The following is a 25,607-nucleotide window of genomic DNA, read 5'->3' as shown; positions in this document are numbered from 1 at the left end:
AAAATGTAGTAGGGCAGAAAGTCATTCAGGATTACGTCCAGAAGTACAAGGTACTGAGTGGAAATGTTATTGATTTCCCTTTTGAATTATCCCCATTAAATATGTATACATATGTAAAGTATAAGTGATTTAAGGAAAAAACCAAAACTTACACTGTGGAGTGGTTAGAATTGTACACAAGTTAGAATTGGGTAATATTTGATACTGTGGAAAAGAAGCCAAAATTACTTTTACTCTGCTATTTAGTTATGGCAGGAATATAAATTTTAATATGTTTACCTTAATTTCCAGGTAAATCCAAAGCAATATGCACATGATTAAACCTTACTAGATCTGTATCTCACCCAAAACCACAAAGCACTTCACAAATTATGTTTGCTGTTTTATGAATTCTCTGCATAATATCACCTTCTCCTCAAAGGGTAGCCTGTTCTTGAATGGAAGGTGGCCAGTGGTTTACAGATCAAGATAATTTTGATCAGTATCTGAAGCAAAAATGAAAGATACTATATCTTGAGATAACTATTGAGGAGTATAGATATAACACAGTTTCACTTCTTTAACTAAATCAGTAGCACTCTTGTAATAGATCTGCACACAGTCACTTTCTTTTAAATGTCAGATTTGTTTCACTAGTCTCCTGAAAAATCACTGTACTTCTTGGCTGTTATTCTTCTTTGTATGTCAGAATATTTTCCACCTGATCTGTTTTTGTATTAAAAATTTTGAGACTAAAAAAAGTGAAAAAAATTAATATATACACAGTTTTTCTTAACTCTTTTATTCCAAGGCAGTATATTGCTGGTTTATTTCTCAATGTTTAGGACAGAGTAACAATGTTTTTAATTGCTGTTCAATTGCTAAAAAACCTTTTAGATATATTGTGGTAAAGTTGTAATTTGTGAACATTTTTCCTGTCTTTTGCAGGAAGGTAAATTATGGTACTTACGTTTTGGTGGGGTTTTTTCCTTCTTTTCTACTAGGGTTTCAAGATAGATTTAAATTGCAAACAATTGACGGTAGACTTTGTGAACCAATCAGTGCTACAAATCAGCAGCCAGGATGTTGAAAGTAAACGTAGCGACAAAACTGATTTTGCAGAACAGCTTGGAGCAATGAACAGACGTTGGCAAATCCTGCAAGGACTGATAACAGAAAAGGTAAAGGAAAAACTAGCTGCTCTGTAGTGAACTTTCACAATACATAGAACTATAAGATAATAATGGTTGGAAGCCTCTGCAGGTCATCTAGTCCAACCTCCTGCTCAGAGCTAACTTTACAGTTAGATCAGATTGCACAGGGACTTGCTTGGCTGAGTTGAAAATCTCCGAGGGCAGATTCCACAGCCTCTCTGGGCAGCCCATTCCTGTGCTTAACCACTCCTGTGGGGGGCAAGTTTTTGCCTTGTTCCCAATCAGAATTTCCCTTGTTGCAACTTGTGACTGTTATCTCTCCTCCTTTTGCCGTGCATCTCCAAGAATAGTCTGCCTCCATCTTCCCCATAACTCCTCATAAGGAGTGGACAGCACAGTGAGATGCTTCCTTTGCCTTCTTTTCCCCAGGCTGAATGAAGCTAGCCTCTCCTTGTATGTCATGTGCTCCAGCCCCCTAATGACCTTAGTGGCCATTCACCAGTTTGTCAATCTCTCCCTTGCACTGGAGGACTCAAAATGTGTCACAAGTGTCAAGGAGAAGGAAAGAACCACTTCTCTTGACCTGCTGGGTGCACTCTCAATAATCTAACCCAGGACGCAGTTGGCCTTCATCAGCACAAATGCACACTGCTGATTTATTATGTTCAAGTTACTGCCTACCATAACCCCTAGGTCCTTTTCTTCTATCCAGCCTGCTGCTAGCCTGTGTTGTTGCATGAGGTTATTTTGTCCCAGGTGCAGGACTTTACATTTGTCTTTGCTGAATTTCTTGAGGATTGATGAGCCTATTCCTCCATCTTGTTGAAGTTTCTCTGAATGGCAACCCTACTCTCCAGCATATCAACTGCTTCTCCCAAATCAGTGTCATCTATGAATGTGCTGAATGCACAGTCCATCATGTTGTTCAGTTTATTGATGAAGGTATTAAACAATATCAAACCCAGGACTGACTCTGAAGATGCATCTTGTAAATGACTGCCAGACAGACATCAAAAACGTTCACCACTAACCTTTAAGACTGATGACTCTGGTCAGTTCATCCATTTGTTGACCTCCCATCCAGCCCATGCCTCCTCAGTTTTGCTACGAGGGTACTATGGGATACTATATCAAAAGTCTTGCTAAAGGCAAGGTAAATAACATCTACTACTCTCCACTTGTCCACACGGTCAGTCATATCATCATAGCAGAAGCAATCAGTTAGGTCAGGCACAATTTGCCCTTGGTAAGACCATGCTTATTCCTCCTCTTTGTTCTTTATGCATGTGGAAATGTCTTCTAGTAGGATTTGCAGTATAGCCTTTTTCCAGTCACCAGCAGCTTCCTCCAACCATCGTGACCTTTTAAAGGTGACAGAGAGCAGCCTTGAAATTACGTTGGCACCCTCGGATACATCCTGTTTGGTTCTGTGGATTTTCATGTGTCCAGCTTACTTAAGTAGCCCCTAATTCTTTCCACTTCTACCATGGCTAGTATCTGTATGCCAAAATTTGTTAAATTGGCATGAAGACCTGGGAGGCATGAGAGGAGACCTTGTCAGTAAGATCAGAGCAAAGAAGGCACTGTGTACCTCGGACTATTCTGTGGTTTCCCATTAGTTGCTGATGCACTTGTGAAGAGTAACAAGAAGGGCTTCTGTCCCTCACTAGTTAGATCCAGATTTTACTTTCCTAACATCAGCCCTGCATGGCCAGGCCATGCTTCTAGGCCCATTCTTTGTAATCCACTTTCTGTGGATTTGTTATTTTTGTGACTTGAGGAAGTTCTCCTTGAAGATCAGCCGGCTTCCTGGACTCCTTTGTCCTTGAGTACAGCTTCCCATGAGATCATGCTTACCTGAACAAACCAAAGTCTGCTATTCTAAGGATCTTTAGTCTGCTACTTGCTTGTGGCTCATTCCCTAGAGTGGAGTTTGTCTTAAGTAATGTGAATGCTTTTATGGCACTGCTGCTGTTTTCAAACTCCGCTTTGGTTTTTTTTTTTTGGTTGGTTGGTTTGGTTTGGGGGGGGGGGTTTAAGAACAGAAGTGCTATCTCATTTGCCATTGAATAACACCTAGAACAATCAGAAAAATCTAAGTAACTTTAAAGCAGTCAATTGACAAAGGAGGTTGTCCTGGTTTCGGCTGGGATAGAGTTAATTTTCTTCCTAGTAGCTGGTAATATAAATCTTCATCTACTTTACACAGTTACAAGTGAGGAATACAAAATGTATGTTTGTATGCTTAGTTTTATTTGGGAAGTCCTGAGGTCCTTGATCTCTGAAAAGAAGTCCACTTCATAAAAATGTTCTGCTAAAGTGTTAGCTTCTTTCAGTGTGTCATAATATTTTAATATGTTAGCTCTATATAGTTATATCTGGATAAAACAGGTGTTTTATTATGAACTCTTTTACAAATAGCACATATATTTCAATTTGAATGCATATACTGTTTTTGAAGTCTGAAAGCATTGAATTCCGAGAAGGCACTGGTAAGCATTGGTCTTCACTGATTTATTTAATTGACCCAACAGTAAAAGTAATTGTATGAGAAAGTGTATACTCATATTTCTTTGCAGATCCAGCTGTTGGAAAGTCTGCAGGAATCGTGGACAGAATATGAAAATAATGTGCAGTGCCTAAAAACTTGGTTTGAAACCCAAGAGAAGAAGCTGAAACAGCAACAGAAAATTGGAGACCAGGCTTCAGTACAGAATGCTTTGAAAGACTGTCAGGTAATGTCCCCTTATAGATAACAATATTCTCTTTCCAACAGTTAGAAACAACACTTGATAAAGCAGTGTGAAATCTTCAGATCAGTGAAGTCAGTGACAGAATTCCTCTTTACTTCAGTGAGGGAGAGATTTCATTCCTAAAGTGAAAGCAATAAGAAAGGAGGAAGGAACAATAACATCCCAAGGATCTTTAAAAGCAACCAAAGTCATTATTCTTTTTGCATTGTCTATTAAAGCATGGCCTTTTCCAAGCACGCCAGGCCTACTGAACTAGAAAGGCCGTCAAAGGAATATGTTCCCATTCCTGTTTACCCAGTCTTATGGAACTTGATGTCATGAACACCATGCTTGACTATTCGGAAGCTTGTTTATTCTGCCTTATCTCTACCTTTCCTCCACCCCTCCTTTTTTTATGTTCTTTTGCCACGTGATATATTCCACCTGACTGTTAAAAAAAAAAAAAAGCTAGAATCCAAGGAGTTTTTATGCTTTTATTCAAAATGTGTTAGGAATCAAATTTTTTCAAATATTCGACTATCCAGAGAAGGAAATAGTGCTGGATTCCCTTTTGCTTCCAGAAGACTGAAGGAGAATCATGATTATGATGGGTAAAGACAGGATGAGGCAAAGCTCAGCTATATATAATGCACATAAGTTCAGAACCACCTCAGTTTTTCATGCAAAATTCATACAAGGACTACACAACAGTGAATAGGGTATCACAGTTGACTCTGAACATCTTACTCAGAATGGCACGTATTTAAGTAGTTAAAAGCTTGCTTCTGGAGCTGTCAGGCTAGAGTTCAAACTTATAGGTATATAAGCAAAATAGATTTTTCTGAATTTATAAACAAGGCCTCTACATGGTATCGGGCATCAGATAATTTTTGCTCAAAAATATTTTGTTCTACCAGACACCAAATAATAAACTTCACACGAGATTAAATGTGTAATTAAACTCTGTCAGGACAACTGCATGCCCAAAATCTTGGTATTTTCACACCCTTAAAAAGGAGTAAGGAAGTGTGTTTATCTTGATATGGCTGTCTTTCCTGCATGCATTTAATGAATGGGATGAATATGATCTAGCTTTTAAGTCTTCACAAACAGAACAGCTGGAAATCTATTCAAATGAAATGCATAAGAGAATTTAATCTATATTCACCAGTGTATGAAACCCATCTTTGTTTCTGTAAAGGCAAATAGTTGTTTAGGCCAGATATGTTAGAAGTCAATTTTTTTTCCGAAGTTCTAAGTTTTCAAACTGGTTGCAGTGCTTAGTTTCAATCCAGCTATCTTTATGGTTTCAGCACAATAAGCCCATATGACTGAAGCAAGAGTAATTTAGCATAACCTGACAAAATCGGCAGGCTGTGCTTGGCTGGAGTTCAAAGCTGAATCTGATTTATCACCTTTATGGTTCCTTTTGGTCAGGGAAGTTAGCAAATACACTTGGGGAGTCAGTTATAAATGGCAAGACTTTGATCAGCAGAGAAACAAATTGTTTAAGAAATAACTGTATCAGACACTCCCAGGTATCCGGTTCAACTAGTACAAAAGCTGCAGTTTATTTATTAACCGATGTTAGTTGCTGCCTAGTGTCATATTAATAAGTGAAAGCAACCATTTTTTCCCATCACAGATCAGAAACAGTAATGTGTCTTTAGTTTGGTTATGAGTTTAAAATGATGAATAAGAAACCCCCTTTCACAGAAAACCAGGAATATTTGCTATTTTTGGTGTTTGAAAATTTTGCCTGTTTCACATTCTGAATTTTGGAGCAACCTTGTACAAACTTAAATGCCTTTTTTAGTGTTAAAATCCACTTTTTGGAAAGTCAAATTCACTATGTGCAACTTAGAAGTGTTTGCTTTGGTGTCAGCTGCTAAAAAAAAGATGTATTACTCCAAGGCTGTAGTCTGGAAAAAGGTCATGGCTAGAAGTTTGAAGAAATGTGAAATAATACAGAAGAAAAGGCTAAGAATAAACAGTACAGCAAAAATGCTCTCACATATATGTATATAGACAAAAGTGTGTTGTATGTATGCAGGGATAAATTCTGTTAACAGCAAGTGTTTGCAAGACTGGGCAGAATTTGGTTCCAAATACTCTCCCCACTACCTAAAATGTAAAGTCTGTTATGGCAGTTGTTCACTTGTTGTTGTTGTTGTGATTCTTAGGGAGAGTAATATACTGAAAGAGATTCTTAGGAAGAGTAATATACTGAAAGACACGGGTTTTCAGTTTGCCCAGAGTTTTGTTGTGTTGTTTTCTTTCCCTGATGACCCATCTCTCTCAGTAAGGAAAGGCTTGCAGAAAATTAAAGTATAACCTGAGATCACAAGATGTACTCCTTAATGTAGAGACATCCCAAGATTGCTCTCACCTCATAGTCTGCTTTCCATATCACGCTGACTACTTTATCTCCAGACAGGTAAACACAAATTTGTGCTGGCCTAAAGCCTACAAGCCATACTTCCCACCTCTGCTCAGACTCATTGTTTGCACTACCTGAAGCTATGCATCTTCCATATGAGTCAGAGCACTGCAGAACTTTCTTGGATCTCCCTGCACCGTGCCATGAAATTATATAGGCAGTTTCCCTGCTAGGAATCAGCTTATGGGAGCGTGCTATATGACTCACAGTCGCTCACCGAGTCTTCTTGTTCTCTGTCCTTCATTTTGTAACTTCATTCTCATGCTATTGAGGCATGAGCAAGATCACAGGCTTTGTGACTAGCAAATGTTACATACCAGAGATTCTGCACATCACTTATTGATAAAACCGGCAAACTTTGAATCAGCATTTCCATGACCAATCTAGGGTCATCTTAAATCAACAACACAGTCAGCACTTGCCTGAAGCCATGTTGTTCATGGCCTCAGTGCTTACGTACTCAGCCCTGTTTTCTTCACTTGTTTTCACGCCAACTGTTCATTTTCTTCCCATTTTCTTGGGTTAGTGTGTGGGAACGCTGAGCAGAGCAAAATGCTATTGAGCTCATTAATGCTTCCTAATGGCATGCAACCTTGAGGAGGCAATAAGGAAAATTCCTGCAGTCTGTTGCTTGTTGTCATTGGCTGGACTCCAATGAACTTGTCATCTAGGGGAAGGCTCGCCGTCCTCAGGCAAGGGGCTTTGCTGGGACCTGGCAAAGGAATAAAGACTCCACTTCATGTGGGGAGGCATGGCAAATTGACATCTTTCCCTGGGAAGTCATTTTGTCCTTTTCCTTGGGTGGCAAAATTCATTTTTTTCCAGAGGCTTGAGCCAGCTTTGGACTAATTAAAAAGCCTTCTCAGTGTTCTAGGACAAAATAAGACACACAACAATTTTCCCATGTATTCAAACTGCTGTCCTATTTTTAACAAGTTTTGGACTCTTACATGAGAGCAGAAGATTACACAGAAGTTTAATGTAGAGGACATGCTTCTATTTAAATTAAAGACAAATAACTATGCTTTAAAGGGAACATAAAGTATTAAATAACATTGCTGATGAGTTATGATTCTCTTGAGAATAAAAAGCCGAAGTATGTAAGTGTGACTATCCTATTATTTAAACTAAGGAGCTTATGGGCATCTTTTCTATCTCAGGGCATTATCTGTCCAATTAAACAAACGAAAATACTCAGGTATCTTCTTTTTCTTTTCAGGAATTAGAAGAATCAATAAGAGCAAAGGAAAAAGAAGTAGAAAATGTAGAACAGAGTGGTCTTTCTTTGATACAGAACAAGAAGGAAGAAGTCTCTTCTGTTGTTATGAATACACTGCAAGAAATTAACCATTCCTGGGCCAATTTGGATCACATGGTAAAAGAATCATCAAGGGGCAAATTATAGCTCCAGGAACAGGGCATGGAGGAGAGGGAGAATTAGCAGTTTGCAACTAGTGGATTTCTCCTGTATTGTAGGAGAAGAGATTCTGAATTGTGTCCCTGTTTCCATCCATCCCCAAGTTTGTGTGCACACTCCACATAAAATGGGTACAATATCTTCTATTTCAAGGATGCTTTTAATTCTCGTAATTGAAGCTTTTTAGATGCTTCCTGATATTTAGTGGAAAGGTACCAAATGATCTGTAAGGAACTACCTTTTCAAGCACACAGGTCTTGCAGAGTAAGGAAGAGATCAGCATTAATTGTCATCACCCAAAGCTTGATAACACCAGTTCGCCTTCTCAGGAGGAATGCAGTGTGTTAGTGCTAGCCTCTCTGCTGACTTTCATAGGCTGACTTGCCTGCCTTAAGGATACATGTTTCATAGTCTTAAGCAATTTCCTGCTTTGGACCAAAGTAGAATGGACTTGATACCTTCTCAGTCCCTGCCATCCTAGCCTTATAAAATCGAGCAGAACTTTATGCTGTACCCAGTGTAAGCCCAGCTGATTGTTGTGCAAAATCTTCGTTCTCCAACAGATTTAAGATTAGGCATGTAGAACAAGTAGTATCTGAGATCAAAAGGAAGGAAATAATTTAAACAAAACCCAAATATCTTGAATGCTTTTCATTTACTTTTTTTTTTTCCTTCCTCCTAGGTTAGCCAGCTGAAGATATTGTTGCAGTCTGTTCTTGATCAGTGGAGCATTTACAAAGTGGCTTATGAAGAACTGAATAGCTACCTGACAGAAGCCAGATATTCTTTGTCCCGTTTTTATCTTCTTACTGGTTCTTTGGAAGCTGTGAAAGTCCAAGTTGATAACCTTCAGGTGAAAAGAATACCATGCCTCTTGACATACTAAGGATGGATTTGAGGATTAGTTTTGTCCTCATTGCACAGATGCAGATAACTATACATTTTGGTTCATAAGAAATGGAAGTACAGACATACTGGCACATTAAAATCACATGACATTAAGAGAACACGTTATCAAATAGTCATTGCATTTTTCATTTTCCAGAAAAATAAAATGGTGATAGTTGTTTTCTTTTTAGATTTCTGATGCTGTTATTTAAATTTTGAGCCGTACTGTTAAATCGTTAAAAGTTTTTAAATCGTGCTGGTGACCATTAATACTAAAGTTTCTCACTCTGCTTTGTCAGGCTTCTGAGTTACTGGCACATATTGAGATCACATTTTAAACCCTTCCCTGCGTCAACCCTGTGGTTGCAGTAGATTGAAGATCAAAGAAAATAATGTTCCAAAAGCTGAGATGTTCACATGTTCAAGTGGTTTCCCACTGTAAGAAAAGCATAAGATACAATGAGACCCCTGTTATAAAATTCTAAATTAATTGAAATAATTAAATTAAAAATTATTGAAATTATTGTTCTATTACATAGAATAACCTTTTATTTCAAAGAAAGTTATTGTCTTTGGAATAAAAAATAATTATGCAAACATTTCCAGATGCTTAAAGTAAACAAGAACTTGTGTTGTTAGTAGTTGCCAGCAAATTTAAGTTTACATTATCATGTAAATATTTTCTGTGATTTGACATCCAGACAGATATAAAGCCAAAAGCCCTAAGCATGAACAGCACTTTTCAAACCAAGATTTAAAGAGCATCCATTAATGCACTTTACAACCACTCTTCTATGTTTTCATTTTTTTATGTGTCAGAGGAGGAGTCAGTAAAACAATAGGTTCAGAAAATGACTTTTTTTGCTTATTAAGATTTTGATTATACTGTTTAATCAGGTTGAGATTTGCTGGGCTGTTCAAACTGTAATAATATGCATAAAAATATTTAAGGTTTAAAAAAAAAAAAAAGGAGCATTTTCCCTGCCAGCAGTACTTCAGACTGATAAATGAAAGAGCAAGCACCTTATTTTCAGAATAAAGCTTTTTTTGCGCTGTTACTTTTTTCATCTCATTCTAAACAGGAAAATGTTATTTAATTTATTTTCTTCCATCAGTTAAGTTTTAATTTCTGAAGCAGTTCCGTGCGCTTAGTCCTTCTGTGCAGGAGTACTTGTTTAGAATAATTTCTTTTACAAGATTTTTACATTTTGAGAAAATATTAGGTTAAAATTTAATTTTTGCTACACCTTGGTATTGAATCAAATGAATCTAATGACAGTCTTTATATTAAACAACCTTCTATTTAGATGAAACACACATGAAATCAAGTTTTGCATTCATAACCTGGATGTTGTAATTGATACATACTATTTTGATACTCTTTGTATTATTATTATTATTATTATTATTATTATTATTATCTGTTTTAGAGCCTACAAGATGAATTGGAAAAGCAAGAAAATAGCTTACAGAAATTTGGTTCTGTGACCAACCAATTATTGAAAGAATGTCACCCACCGGTGACTGAAACACTTACCAACACTTTGAAAGAAGTGAATATGAGGTAGAAAATGTCTGTGTGTTGAACTTTACTTTCAGTGGTAAATTTGCATTTATCCATTGACCCAGTTTTCCATCATTTCGATTTTTGTTATATATTATTATTTTATGGTTTTTGGGGTTTGGGGGGGCTGTGGGGGCGGGCGGGGTTATTCCTTTTGCCAAGAGCTGGAGCAGAACTGTCTCATTTACTACTAATAATAAATTAAATATTATTTTCTTCAGCAAAGCATTTGGACATTACTGTCAATAGTTTTGCTCCATGTGTGGCTGCCAGCCAAGGTTCATAAATACCATGCTGAAAATAATACTGCACTTAACATGCAAGAATCCTGTCTAAAAATTTTTTTTTGCTATGCATGCACCAGGCTCCCCAGATTTTAGGTTGCTATTTCTAGTTGTAGGAAGGGCATGATAGGCAAGAAGGTCTAAGCCTGCACTAGTAGCTTGGCAAACAGCTTCACCAGCTTTGAATCCAGGCCAGAACCAGTGTAAGGGTTTACTCAGAGAAGCTACAGAAAAGCAGGATCCAAAAGCAAAAACTAGTTTAGTGGAAAATTGGGTTGTTTGGGGGTTTTTTTGAAAACATAATCATGCCAAATTTATTTTAATCTGTGGTCCATCCTGTCCTAGAATCTGGAAGTGGAGGGAGGGATTATCCACTCCATTTCAAAAAAGATACTGTAGGATTGAACAATTTCAGTGATGACTGATGGAATTTTCACTTCACCATTTTTATCACATAATAATAATAATTGAAAAATACTGCGATTTCCTTTGGTAAGGAAATCATGAGGCAATTTGATAAATACCAGCACATTTGAGAAAGTACATGTTTCTGGTTGCCAGTAGAGCCAAGAATTCAAAGCAGGATTAGATATTTATTTGGATAATAAAAATATAAAGAGTTTTAATAGGTCTGGGAATATTTTAGGAGAGACTTACACAGAGCTTTATGACTGTAAATATTCTGCCAGGGTTTGGGAGGAAATTGCAGCAGAAGAAATGGTTTCTTGTTTACACCTGTTTTGGGCCTCTTAGGCCCTTGCAGGAATCTGGTACTGGCAGTTCATGGTTGGTCATGGATGCCCTGTGCAGTGAATCAAAGTATGCTACGTGGAAGTAGCAGGAGGTTCACTTCAAAAAGTGCACTCCAGCTCTGACCTCAAGCATTAATATACGGCATCCAAGATGTAGCACAAATCAGACCTGCTGTGGCAGGTCAGAACAGCCTGTCAACATATTTCTTGGATTCCTTTTTTTTTCCCCAAATGTCTGGAGCTTGATTATTACCAAATTTCTTAAAAGCCAAAAGACCATGGAAACAGCAGAGAGAAAAGAGGGACAGGGATAGTTCTTGTGGACTCCCAGGTTTCGATCATTAATCCAATCTCTTCAACAGGTGGAACAACCTCCTGCAGGAGATTGCAGAGCGGCTGCGTGCCAGTAAGGGCCTCCTTCAGCTGTGGCAGAGGTACAAGGACTGTTACCAGCAGTGCTCTTCCACAGTCCGTCAGCGGGAAGACCAGACCAATGAACTCCTGAAGACTGCCACCAGCAAAGACATTGCTGATGATGAAGTTACTGCTTGGATTCAGGACTGCAATGTATGTTCAGTTAAGCTTTGCAGTTTTTCATAGCTCTGTGGGCTGAAAATCACAAGAGGCTCTCCTTTACTGAACTCTGTACTTGGTGTATTGGAAACTTGCATGCAAACACATTTCTCTTTCCTGTGCCTGAGATGCATCAGTAGAGACAGCTTTACGTCTGCTACCCAAATCTCATGAGTTTCTCATTCTTTTCATGTGATCTCTCCGTTACTTGTTGTGGTGTTGTTTCAGAAGCTTGTATCTGAAGTCATCTCTCTGGAGAAGGTGGATAAATTACATCATTTGATTCAGTCTTAAGTCCCTGCTTATCGAAGGGATTCTTGCTTGGGAAAATAATTCTACCAAATCTATTGAGTTCCTTATAATAGAAAGAAACACAAGATCCTTTGACTGTATTGCCACCAGTCAAGGCTGTTCGCTTTTTCTGAATGAAAAAAGACTGTGTTTGTTCTGGGGATGTCTTTATCCTTCCTTATGGAAGGACACCATTCACTCTGAAACCTTGCGAATTCTTCCTTTTTCAAAACTGTATCTCAAGGCAGCAGGATAGTTTATCTCCTATTTGTGGTTACATTTTGGTTCTTTTAAGTTAAGTGTCATTGACAAAAAAATTAAAATGTTAATTGTCTTAGTGTAAGCAAAACAATCGCAAAGAGAAAAATGAACACAGTAATGAGCTTTTTGAGCATTTGCTGCCATAGTCATCTGGACTGGCAATTCAAATTGTTCAGTTCAAATAATTTCTTCACTTCCTGATGTCCCATTCTTTAGCCATTATGTTAGGCCATTTACAAAAGTTTTTTTTTTTTATCCCTCCTGGTAATTCATAGCAGGAAAAAAAGGGAGGTCTAGTCAGACCTGAATCAACCCCTAGTGAGGGCTGCCACTGCTTAGGACCAGCATGCCAATAGATTCAAAAGGTTTGTTTCAACAAGTATTGCCTCATCGGTAACTCGGGCTTGCTCAAAGGTAGCTGAGCAGTCAAGTTCTTTCTGTTCCTCTGTGCACAGGTACTTTGAGATGTTCTTTTATTCTGCACATCATTTCCTTTTCATACAGAGTGTGAGTTGCATTTGGCATTGAAATACTGTAGTAAATGTAAGTTTTTCATATAGTGGTGGAGTTCGGCCATTTCACTCCTCCTTTAAATCAGGGGAGGATGACTTCAGCAGAGTGTCATGTTAGCTATTCATATCTTTATTCAATGTGTTGCCACAGGATGTACTCACGGATTTGAAGACAGCAAAGGAGTCGCTAGCTGTTCTTCAAAAACTGGGAGAGGAGCTAAAAACCCAGGTGGAGGCTGCAGCAGCAGCAGCTATACAGTCTGATCATCTTTCTTTGAACCAGAATCTGTCAACCCTAGAACAGGCTCTCTGCAAGCAACAGGCTGTACTTCAGGTATGCAGAGAGTGTTTCCAGTCCTTGAATCTGATCATCCCGTGGTACCTGAAAACACATAAATTAGCTAAAACTGCCTGGGAAAAGAGGGTGGTGTTACCTGTTCGACATTTCCTAGACTTCCCTGGAAGCCAAGGCTGAGAGTAGAAAATATGCTCAAGTCCAGCATAGAGACATTGTAAGAAGGTCCAAATTCTGGGAAAAGGATAGCAAACCTCATGGAGGAAAGTGTCTATCTGGAATGCCAAGGGCACCATGCTTTCTGCGGACAGCAATAGTGCTAACAGCTGGATCCACAGCTACTGCTCCCCTGAAGACAACTTCTTTTCCCAGCTAGTTCTTTAGCAGTAAAACAAATTAAGAGATTCTGAATAATTGTGTAGGATTTATTTTTACAGTTCCTATTAATGTCAATGACCAGACTGACACCCACCATTTGTGTCAAAGCCTGTTCAGTAGATGTTGCTAATTGCTTGTGTCACCAGGGACTAAAGAGCAAAAAAAGAAAGGCAGAATGTTTTCCATAGGAAAGTGTATGGGTGAGAAAGCAACAAAGGTAGTGGCTTCTGTTTGGGTGACAAGAGGATTTACCCAAGAAATCCAGCATTGTCTAGAATGTGCTTATAACATCACTGTGCTGTGAGGAGACAAAATGTAAGAGAAGTTTTTCATTTCAAACTGCAATAATAGCAACTAGTGGTTCTCTCTGCTGACAATAAATTAAGCAGAGGAGTTAGTTTTATAAAAGGAAGTTAGAGAAGGTTATCTATTTCAAGGCAAGGAGATATTTATTTTGTTGAAGTGTTGCCTTTTTGCTATGATCAAAAATCCTCTGTTCTAACCTAAAAAAACCCCAATAATTCCACAGTCTGTGAACAAAGCAGCAGTTACAATTGCTCCTAGCCTATACAGCCGGTTGCAAAGCTATAATGAGAATCTAATGTAGCTTCAGGACTGTAATGTCAATATGGATGCTGTGTGGCTGAAGTTCTTAAACTGTGGGTCCTTTTCTATTCAAGGCTGGAGTGCTGGACTATCAAACCTTTGCCAAGAACCTACAAGTCCTTGAGGCCTGGATAACAGAAGCAGAAGAAATATTGAAAGGACAGGATCCCAGTCACTCATCCGATCTCTCAGCAATACAGAGTAGAATGGAGGAACTCAAGGTGACTAATAAATGCAGAAAGTGTTGATTTTTTTCTGTTAGCCTGGTTATTTGTAGTACAGGGTATGCACAAATATCATACCTGCATTCTATACGTATTAAAGGACTGTCACTCATGCAAAGTCTAAGACTGAGAACTTAGAAGTTTGGTGGCAGTCAAGGAGTGATTGTCCATGTTACTTTGCCCCTGAGTAAAGAAGAAAAGGACAGGCAAACTGTTTAGAATAAAATTAATATCAAATGAAAATGGGAAATCAAAATTTTCCATCAAAATGCAAATTTTAGCAGTTTTTGGAGATTTCCTTCATCTTGTTTTCTCTCCACTTTTTTGAATTCATGCAATTCCTGTCTCAGTGGTATTTAGTTTAGGGATGAAGTCATCTATTCATTTTGGGTATCTTGATATACTGAAGAAATGTTCATACTGTGTACCATGTGATCTCCATTCACTCTTTCTTTTTGTGGAGCTTTTTTTTTTTTCCCCCCTCTTCTTCTTTCGGAGGCCCTGACAGGAAGTTGATGAACTTTGCTATCTAGGCTAGTTTTGTCATTTTCATCTTCCATTATTTTTCTATCAGGATTAACTTTACACATAATTCCACTTTGGGCATGCTAAAAACCAGGACGTTTTCCTAACCTGGTGAATTGGATATATCTGTATTGCAAAACAAAAAACTAAAAATGAAAAGTTGAGTAAGTTCAATGGGAATTTGCCAGCCTAGCATTCAGGCTAAGAAACAAGGAAAAAGCCTCACTTTTTTGACAATATAAACATAAGGCTTCAAACACTAGCCTACTTCTGCAGCTCTGAGTGGTAAATCCCCAATTCAGCAAAACACTTCAGTGCAATTTGAGTTTACTCCTCTGTGCACATTTAAACATGAACGTAAATCTTCTCCTGGTCTGGGACCAGAGGCTGAAAACCAGAAATGCAGTTTTTCCCTGGCATAGGGATCGCTTGCCACTTGGTGGCAACCAAGGCCGTTCCAAATTTAACTGAGTGCTAGTTCATAATTTTGCAGTCTATAATAGTGTAATTACTCAACTTCCTAGTTATCACTTTTATTGTTTGTTGCAGAGTCAGATGTTGAAGTTCAGCAGCATGGCCCCAGATTTGGACCGTCTTAATGAACTGGGTTACAGGCTTCCTCTGAATGATAAAGAAATCAAAAGGATGCAGAACCTGAACAGACATTGGTCTCTGATCTCATCTCAGACTACGGAGAGATTCAGGTGGGGATAGTTAAAGATTGTTGTATAGTTTTCTTAGATTACAACAGCTAGAAAGTATACCATTTGCAGAATATAGAAAATGTTTCAGATATTTCATTAATCAAAGCTCCTTTTCTTTGGTGTACTTATAAGTAAAGAGCGAAGCCAGTGAGTTGAGATGTTGGTTTTGCCATAAATTAACAGAATTTGAAATGAGGAAGACTGCCGCTTTTCAAAGTCTTGACTAAATAAATTGAAAGAGGCAGCTGAGTGGGAAAAGTGTTGCCATCTGATTTGGAATTCTGCTGGAAAAGTTACTGCAAGACTCTTAACACTGTGTGTGAGAGGAGACCTTACCTGAATCCATCTTTCTTTCTTTCTTTCAGTAAGCTGCAGTCTTTCTTGCTGCAGCAGCAGACCTTCTTGGAGAAATGTGAGACTTGGATGGATTTATTAGTTCAGACTGAGCAGAAGCTGGCGGCAGAGATTTCAGGAAACTACCAGAGCCTTTTAGAGCAACAGAGGGCACATGAGGCAAGTCATCATGTGTATTTATACATAACTACAATGTATACTATTTCTACACGAATGGAATGCAAGTTCTTTTCTGGAGTAATGTAATAGTATGCCTTGAATTGAATTACATTTGCCAGCACCGTCTGAGGATATCTTAACTTAAAAACTGAAGCATGCAAACATGTCAATAATACCCAGTTTGGAGGAGGACTTGAGTATCTGTCTGCATTTGTGTACAATGTATCAGTATGCCTATGAGTGCTTGTCCCCTCCATTTAGTCTACTTGAGATTGGTTTGTACCAAGGAAATCAAAGTTTGTATTGGTCTTCCCATAGAACCTAACTATTCTCATGCAATTTGGCCCTTTGTCTTCAGTCGTAGCTGGAAAAAATCTCTGTTCTTTCAGTTTATTCTGATTTTGTTTATTTGTTACTAAATTGCCAACATATACAGCATCTGAAGAGCACGTAAAAGGAAGGCTTTTCTGTCAAATACTGAGTTATATAACTGATCATGGGGCCTCCATTTGGTGACATTTGCTTGGAGAACAAACTGATTTGATCTTTGCTGTGTGCTGGAGTCATTTGTCTGTCTGTAACAAATCAAGAACTAGCCCAGCTTTTGCTGCAGGGAAGAAGTGATTCAGAGTTTTTACTAGAGGATGCCTTTATGATTCTTCAGTGAAGTCAAATGATGCACATTTTTTCTCCACCCGTATTGTTACTGCCAAGAATCCTGGTAAAGATCAAGTAAGACAAGTCAATTTTCATACCAGATCTCCCATGTGGCCACAGTAGTTTCAGTTCCCACAACTTTTTCAGCTGACCTACCAGGGACTTAGGCCAGCTCATAGGGACAGTCATGTCCTTCCCCCCCCCTCTTGCTTCTCACAGCATAGTGTTTGGATGAACTACTGTTGTTGTGTCCAGTCATAGCTATAATTTTTTGAAAGGGGTTAATGGCAATCTTCTTGCCTTCAATTGTCTTGAGATCTCAGCTTAATTCTCTCCTGAAACCTTGATCTGAGCAGTTAGCTCAGATGGGTGTTACTCAGGCACTCTGAAGCTTTTTTTTTTATTACAACTATAAAGTCATCTCTCAGAATTTAAAGAACTAATATCTGATTTTCTAAATACTGCAATTCATCCTAAGAAAATGTTGTAAACTGCATCTTTTTGTTACCTAAAGCTTTTTAGCATTTTATATAATCCAAATGTATTCAGTACTCAATGTTCTTTGCAGTGCCTCCTGATACTCATGAAGAATTTTCTTTCCACTCCTCACAGCTGAAAGGGTCAAATCTAAACTTCTTGCGATGACTTTCCAGATTCTTTTGCTTTGTATTTTTGAAGATAATGAGAAAATATTCTGTTTCCACATGCATTCCTAGAATGGATATTGAAATGCCTCCAGCTCTGTTATCAGATTTCCAGTGCTGACTCATAACTTTGCTGGTGTTTATTCAAAGAGGACCCCAGCTACCTCAGTGGCCTTATTTAGAAATAACTTCCCACTGAAATTTACAAACCAGCAACATGGAGGTAATACCTTTCTCAAATATCACGCACTAATACTGGCATCTGCATCAGATAAGTCTGTCAGGACAATCTTGTAGTCATTCTTGCACAATTCTCCAGATATCCATTTGCAAGCCTGGTACGTTGCTTGGGACTCCCGCACAGTGGAAATGCACGGAGACAAGCCTTTGAGAAAATGCTGGCAGGGGAAGGGGAAGCTCCTTTCCAACTCAATTACTGAATTTTTTTCCAGTGTGATGGTGTTGTGCATTCCAACATCTGCCCTCCTTTCCTCCTCCTTTGAATTCCTGTTTCTGTGGTTCATAGTGATCTACATATGAGAAGAAATTGGGGTAGCAAGTGGTCCCACATAACGGAGTATTCCTCTTATGTACAGAGACAGCGTACCTGTGGAGAGCAAGTGGATTTTGACAGAAATGTCTCTGCTTTTGGGTATGGCTTGAATACCTCCACTCTAAGCAGAGTTCCTCATGCTTGATAAGCTTTTGTTTTACCTGTCCTCTTAAAAAAATATTGTTACTTCTGGGGGATTTGGTTTTGTTGGTTTTTGGTGGTTGGTGGTTTGTTTGTTTTTTAACCAGTTGTGTTCTGTTTAGTCTCCATCTGTCAACAATACTGGTAGAAACTGTGTTGCCTCCTATGCTTCATCCATGCCCCCTCACTTGACAGAAATAGATGTGACAGGAAGTAAAATTTCTGCCTTCTTGCTCAGCTTTCTAAAATTCTCAACCCCACAGTACTGTGGTTTTGTTCATGAGATAATAGAGCAATTAGCTTCCCTCTGGTTCAGGCTCAGTCATTCATAAGAGCCAAGGTATTCAAAGAACACTATCAAATACTTCTGTAAGGAAATTAGACAACATTATTTCTTTCTATGGGAAAATTTATGACCTGGGTAACATTTTCAAAATTAACTCAGTGATTCAGAGAGGCAAAAACTCATTTTGAAAAATTAGTCCATCGTCTAGAAGTCCTAAACTACATACAAGGTGCTCGAGGGATTTAATTGTGCAGGTGCCAATGGGTATTTTGCTGGGAGTTGCAGATGCAGGGATTGGTACGTCACAATTTGAGCTGGTGGGAAGCCATATAACAGGGGTATAACCTGGATTTGGGGAACAGTGGCTCTCAGTTCAGGCAAGGGTGAACTTCTATCAACTGCAAACACCATTACTAACAAAAGAAAAAAAAAAAATCTCAAGCTTCATACCAGTATACTTTCTCTTTTAATCTCTGAAAACCTTTTGAACATGGAGTGGATCCAGTCCTGAGCTGACGCCTGGGTGTACCTTCATCAACATAAGAATATTCCTGAACAACCTTATCTAGAGACATGGTCCATTACTAAAAGAAAAGATGTTTTTCAAAATAAATTTAAGTAGTATATATTTAAGTCATCTTGGCTTAAGTAGTTCTTAGGTAATTTTTGTCTTAAGTAATATTTAAGTAATAAGGGAGTTTTTAAAGTATTGTGAAAGTTTATTGTGACTGATGGGGAAAATTGGAAAATAAATTGGAAAAATTAGAAGTGGAAAATTGATTTCTAGCTCCTACACATGGCTGACCATTTCTTTTAAAGTTCTGTTGGCAATGTAAAATTGTATTAAAAGTTTGTATAACGCTATTACACACAATCTGTGCATAAATTCAATTTAACAAGGCAAAGGACTATAATATTCTTAAACATGTCAGAAAATAAAAAGTGCCCTTTTCTGTCCAGGCAGTAAGTACCCTATCTGGATTTTGTTGTAAATTATAGTGCCAATCACACAATTGTACTCAGAGACATAAAACCTAGGTCCTGTTGATATTATTTAGCTTTTTAATAGTTTTTTTAAATCTCAAGGAACTAATAATAATTACTAGAAACAGCAAGTAACTCCAGCAATGAGATTTTTAAATGTGTTTCTATTTAAGTTCATGATGAAACTCCCATTGAATTAATTTGAAATGAGATTAAATACTTGAAAATTCATTTTTACCAGTGCATATAGATAGAATTAAAATGTAAGATCTTGTTTTAACATCCTTGTCTCCTGTACAACAGCTATTCCAGGCAGAGATGTTCAGCCGCCAGCAGATTTTGCATTCAATTATCTCTGATGGGCAGCACCTCCTAGAACAAGGACAGGTGGATGACAGGTAGACATTCCTGTGTTGTTGCTGCTGCTGGTTATGTGAAGTAATACTTAAGAGTAGTGGGGGACTTCCAAACAGAGAAGGTAGCAGATGTCAGCGTTCAGATCATGCTCTTCTGAGGTAGAAGTTACTATCGCTGTGGTTAAGCTATTAATTAGCCAGTTCTTAAATAAGACAGTGTTCTTTAGGATGCTACGTGGTATGTGAATGTGTGAATCCATTTGGGAATACAACAGCCTTGAGGCTGCTTCTGTGACAAAGATTTGTCTTGAATTATCAAGCATGCTAGATACATGTCTATTTTGCTGTACTTTGAAAATGTCACTTTCACCAAAGGAGCCTGCAGTGACAGATTCAGTGAGTTACACTTGATTTATGCCAGCTGGAGATTTGCCTCTACCAAGAGGATTCCCTACTGCCATTTAAGAACACCTGCAGCCTAAATGTGATGGAATAGGAACTCATTGCTGTCTGAGATTTTATTTTAAACACTTGTGGTCAAATGAATGAAAATCAGTGAAACACCAGTGGCTTCACACTTCTGCATATGCATTGACTTTGCTAAGGGTATCATGGTCCTAATATAAGATGAGCTGTTTATTGGGATGAGAGAATTTTGTTAATGCTCTGTATATCTTATGCCTGCTTTGAGCTCAGTAGTAAATCTGGGTGTGAATTGTGAAATCTTCATGATTTACTATGAATTTGGCTAATCCAAACTGGCAAAACCTGTGGGTTTTCTTTGTGTATTTCTAGGGAGAAAGTAGAAGAGTTTTGTGTGTTAAAGGTTTGGGTTCTTAAGGTCTCGATAATTGGAGCCCTTTGATTCTCCCGGTACAGGAAGTGTGATGTTCTCATCATCAGTCAGCTGTGATGAGACTTCAGTGCTTTTCTCCTAGTGTTTCATAATTGACAGCCAGAGAACATCTTCCCTTTCCCTTCAGTTTATTTCATTAAACAAATAGATCAAAGTATGAAGGTTACTACGTATTTTTATTTATTTATCTATTTATAATAGGGATGAATTTAATCTGAAGCTGACTCTTCTAAGTAATCAATGGCAAGGAGTAATTCGCCGGGCACAGCAGAGGAGGGGGATCATTGACAGCCAGATTCACCAGTGGCAACGCTATAGGGAGATGGCAGAGAAGCTGCGCAAGTGGCTGGTGGAAATATCCTGCCAGCCAGTGAGTGAGCTGGGCAATGTTCCTATCCCATTGCAGCAAGCCAGAGCGCTACTGGATGAAGTGCAGGTATGTCCAGTGTGTTTGAAGAAAGCGGAAAAAATCCCCGCCCTTTTTAGAGCCGTCATCATTTAAAGCATTCTTAAAAATGTATTAGATTCAAACTATCTGCTTTGCAGAAAGCAATATTGGGTGTTAGTTCTTTGTAACTGGCACAGCCTCAGAAGCAGCAGTGTGATGGAAACGAAGTTGGAGTTCATAAAGAACACGCAATGGAGAACTTACTGGGCCCTCTCTCTTGAGCCTTGTTTGCTTCTGGTTCTTTCTTTTTAGCTAATGTCACACTGAAACTGTCTTGAAAAAAACAATGATGTCCTGTTTGAGGAATGTATTCTAGCTAACAAAAAAGGATACCTTGAGGGTCCATCTTCATGTGAGGTTAACAGTATCTATTTTGCAGCTTGGTGTCTTCAAGCTTTTTGGCTGGAAGATACATATAATAATAAAGCTTATAAGCATAATAGGCTCTAGAGGAACTATTTCTCTTTAAAAGCAATTGAGATACTGATATCAGTGGGGAGAAAGAAGTCTTTCATGTCTTTATCTCCTTGGAGAAATTTTCTAAAGGTCTGCTGCAGTAAATGATTGTGAAAAGGTTAGGGTAAAGCATTTGGGCAGTAGCACATGCTTAAGCCAAGGTATGTAATCAGTTAAAATATGGGCTTGAGAATGAATTATACTGAATTGCTAATTGTAATTAAAAAGACAAAGCTGACAGAAAACTGTTAATATTTTCAGCTTAAAGAGAAAGTTCTCCTAAGGCAGCAAGGGAGTTATATCCTCACGGTGGAAGCTGGGAAGCAACTGCTGCTCTCTGCTGACAGTGGAGCTGAGGCAGCCTTGCAGACAGAGCTTACCGAAATTCAGGAGCGCTGGAGGATAGCTAGCACCCAACTGGAGCAACAAAAGAAACAGCTTGCTTTACTACTGAAAGTAAGTGTGTGATTTCTTGTGTACTTCTTCAGCAAGTTCATGGTTTCTCACTGTGAATCCTGTTGAAGAAAAGCATTCTCAAGGGATAAATACAAATACAGGAATTGCATATACGCTACATGAGCTCACGATTTCATTTCACCACCTATGAAACTAGGAGTAGTAATACTTCACAGTAGGCTTGTATGTTAGTTGATATCTTTTAACTGATATTTCTGGAACACTGCCAATAAAGGATATTCCTACCAGTCTCATTTTCAATATAGAGCAAAAATGTATTTTATTTTGCACAATGCTGGTTAATTTTTATACATGCTGTATTGAAAATTAGACCTGCCTTATTCCCTCTACATGCCAATGTCAAGATTTATCTAGCAATGCCGTAGTCTGTGTTTCCTTCCAGTGTCTTGAGTATTTGCTAGTTCAGATAAACTTCTGTGGTCTTGGAGAAGGGAGCCTTGAACTTTATTTTGATGTAAGCAATGTCCAGAATGCCTGCTAACCTCACTTTAAGTACTGAAGATGATAGGCTGGAATTTAAATTTGGTCTGTTTGTTTTTCCCTTTTACTCATTCTAGGGAGGATAATGAAAATTGGACTCGTGTGTATTAATAGAATAGGGCGAGCGCTTTTAGAATGGTTTCAGAGGTCTAATAGAATTACAGAATTACAGACACTTCAGTTTTGTTTGTAAATAGCAAGAAGCAAAGCAGTACAAGAAATAAAATATTATTTTAGAAAAGTTCAGATAAGTAAATTTTTCTTCCTCTTTCAAGCCTTGTTCCTCGTACCTCGGCTTCTAGTGGGGGAATTATGTCAGGAAATTTTAGTCATGAAAGCTGTTATCTAGGGAGACTAATGGTTCTGTGGTGTTTTGTCTCAATGAAAATATGGAACTTGATGCTTGAAGGTGAGGAAGTAGGGAAAAATTACCATGCAAATTGCATAAATCATCTTGTGGATATCAAGCCTTCATTACATTATGCTACCTTGGTCTTAAATACATGACTTTTTAGTGGTCTTCTGACCAAATGGGAAGCACAAGTGTATATTCTAGAAGACTATGTGTTGCATTAAGAACATCACAGACTATTGTCTTGTAAGGTCATATTATGTACTAAGGAGAGAGGAAAGAAGACACTAAGGAGAGGGGTTTTTTGCAAGACCTGTTCTTTGTAATTCTCCATCCTGAAGATGACCATGAAATACTGGCATAGATTGGAAAAAAATGGAAGGAGAGAAATACGAAGGCAGTGGTAGAAGGAGAATATCTTGAAACAGAAGACTAAGAGAAACAAGTTCCGTATTTTCTGGTATCACACAACTGGCATTCTTTATGGGTTGACTGGCTTATTAGAGATCTTTCTGTCTGTGAGTACCTTTTTAACAGGCTTTAACAAGCAGATGAGGCAGGTGAAACCATACTGTCACATGACAATTGGTATGGCTTGATTGCATTGGCCACATTTAAAATTTTGGAAAGTATACAAACACTAAAGCTGGGTGTAGTTGCTAAATCATAATTTAGAGGAGATACTGCAGGTACTTCAATCTGACTTGAATTTGCAGTATCCCCAGCCACTTTTTTTTTTTTTTTCTGGAGATTAATGCATCTGAATGGAGCTTTTGTCAAAGAACAGTGGCATGTCTAATACAGACACTCAAGAAAGGAAGTGGAAAATAATTTTGGCAGGGAGAGGCTTTTCTGAAAGGATGGAGTTGGATCTAGACAACGTTGTAATAACAGGAGGCTTTGGCTTGTGTATTTCTACTAGCAGAGACCTACACAAAAAATTTGACATAGTTGAACACGACTCAAGCTCTGAGACTACGAGTATTATTTAGAGGGGGATTTCAGGGCATGTTATCATTATGAAAAAGTTTTCACTGTTTAGTGGTTAGTTAGGCAAATCAACTGACATAAGTATAATCCAGATCTGAATTGAAGTCTAATAAACGTTCTGCCTTCAGGACTGGGAAAAATCTGAAAAGGGCATAGGAGACTCCCTGGAGAAGCTAAGATCATTCAAAAAAAAGCTTTCCCAGCCTTTGCCAGAACACCATGATGAGTTGCATGCAGAGCAGATTCGTTGCAAGGTAAAGCACTTGTTCTCTGACTGTTGTCTCATCTTTGCCTGCCTTTGTGCAGTAACCTCTTCCATTGTTAATAGGCTTCACGTTACTGACAGTGCAAACCAGTCAGCCATCCTTGTGACAGGAAACTATCCATGTAGCATTTGGACAGTATAATACCTGAGTGATCTCACTATAATGCAAATCCTGCAGGGTAAATACAGATCTGATCAAAGTGAGATCAGAACGGGGTCTGAAAAGTACTGTAGAAGCACTAAATACTGGTGTGTTTTTGTTATAGAACTTCTAACTTTGGATTTAAACTCATTGTATCTAAACTGTTGTTTTAGTGCTTTTTATTTGAGATGAGATTACTGTGGGGGATCTTAGATAACACTTTTATGCTATATTCTTTGCAGTTTAGAAATGGATTACAACTTGAAAATATTTTCAATACAGAGAAGTCCAAACCAATACTTGGAATTCTCAAATATCTTTGAACTTTAGAGAGATTTGAGTGGTAGATTAGTTTGTGACTACTTGTTACAAGGCTGACATATCATTCTTTATTGGGGAGTTACCTCTCTCATAAGTCTGAAAATATTGGTACGTATGGGGTTGGTGTTTTCTTTTTCTTTTAAACGGGGCTGAAGCCATCCGCTTGAAATGGTGGGTCTGCTCAGATAGGACTTCAATTCAGTGGGTAACAATGCTTGCCTTTCTGCTTCATCAACACATTCAAATTTTTACTTGTTAGCAAACTGGTCCTTTTTCCTTGTGCACTTCTTTTAAGGAATTAGAGAATGCTGTTGAAGGATGGACAGATGACCTTGCACACCTCTCTCTGCTGAAGGAGACCCTGTCTATATATATCAGCGCAGATGATATCTCAATCCTCAGTGAGCGCATAGAGCTTCTGCACAGACAGTGGGAGGAGCTGTGCCACCAGGCAAGTATAGTACTGAGCACTGATATGAGTATGCAGGCTGCAAGTGTTGGGAGAAAAATTGTATGCAAGTGACAGCTTTTAGAAAAGATGCATGTAGGCACACTCAGATTCAAAACTGAACTCTTGCTAAATCAGGGAAAACATGCGTTGAAATGCTTCTTTTAGTTACTGCTAGTGTTTCTAGATTTCTTGAACTTTGTCATGGCTGTGAGGTCATATTTAAGCAGCCTTGAAAAACCAACAAAAAAGTCACACTGTTTGCTGTGGGACTGTGGCATGGCTGGCTGGGGAAAACACAGAAGTAACACAGTTTACTGTGCTTTGGTGGAGGAGCTGTGCTCAGAAAGGATGTCTCCTCCCCGCTCAGCATTACTGTATTGTACCTTCAGTTCTGCTGATAGCTTCTGCTTCTTCAGTCATTGGTGTCTGCATTTCTCTTAGTCTGAGGGTGACTTGCTTGGCAGCAAAATGAGCTGAGGAGTACTGTTTGATTCCACACACACACACACCCCCCCCCAGGTGCATCACGCTATTAGTGTGTTTCTTGCCTCCATTTTGCACTTAGAAATCCAGGTAGTGGAGTCTCCCTCACCCAGCTTTTCATATTATCCTAACGTTATTTCATAATGTGGTTCAGTAGAGATTGCAGTCCAGAC

General features: G+C 38.5%; 1 protein-coding gene across 1 annotated transcript in view; it reads left to right on the top strand.

Annotated features, from left to right (window-relative positions):
* The window catches only part of SYNE1 (spectrin repeat containing, nuclear envelope 1), a 258,380-nt gene that overhangs the window by 190,918 nt on the left and 41,855 nt on the right, over positions 1-25,607 (top strand). Inside the window, 16 exon segments of the mRNA XM_009324159.1 lie at positions 1-50; positions 984-1,160; positions 3,713-3,868; positions 7,525-7,680; positions 8,405-8,575; positions 10,041-10,174; positions 11,573-11,777; positions 12,999-13,181; positions 14,201-14,347; positions 15,425-15,579; positions 15,945-16,092; positions 19,661-19,755; positions 20,771-21,005; positions 21,735-21,929; positions 23,901-24,026; positions 24,796-24,951. The exon segment at positions 1-50 is cut by the window's left edge and continues 103 nt beyond it. Of these exon segments, the coding sequence (XP_009322434.1) occupies positions 1-50; positions 984-1,160; positions 3,713-3,868; positions 7,525-7,680; positions 8,405-8,575; positions 10,041-10,174; positions 11,573-11,777; positions 12,999-13,181; positions 14,201-14,347; positions 15,425-15,579; positions 15,945-16,092; positions 19,661-19,755; positions 20,771-21,005; positions 21,735-21,929; positions 23,901-24,026; positions 24,796-24,951 (2,489 nt within the window).

Source organism: Pygoscelis adeliae, unplaced genomic scaffold (assembly GCF_000699105.1).
Source record: "Pygoscelis adeliae isolate BGI_AS28 unplaced genomic scaffold, ASM69910v1 Scaffold105, whole genome shotgun sequence".
NCBI lineage: Eukaryota > Metazoa > Chordata > Aves > Sphenisciformes > Spheniscidae > Pygoscelis > Pygoscelis adeliae.
Note: the sequence above shows the minus strand (reverse complement) of the source record. Positions and strands in the feature narration are given on the sequence as shown.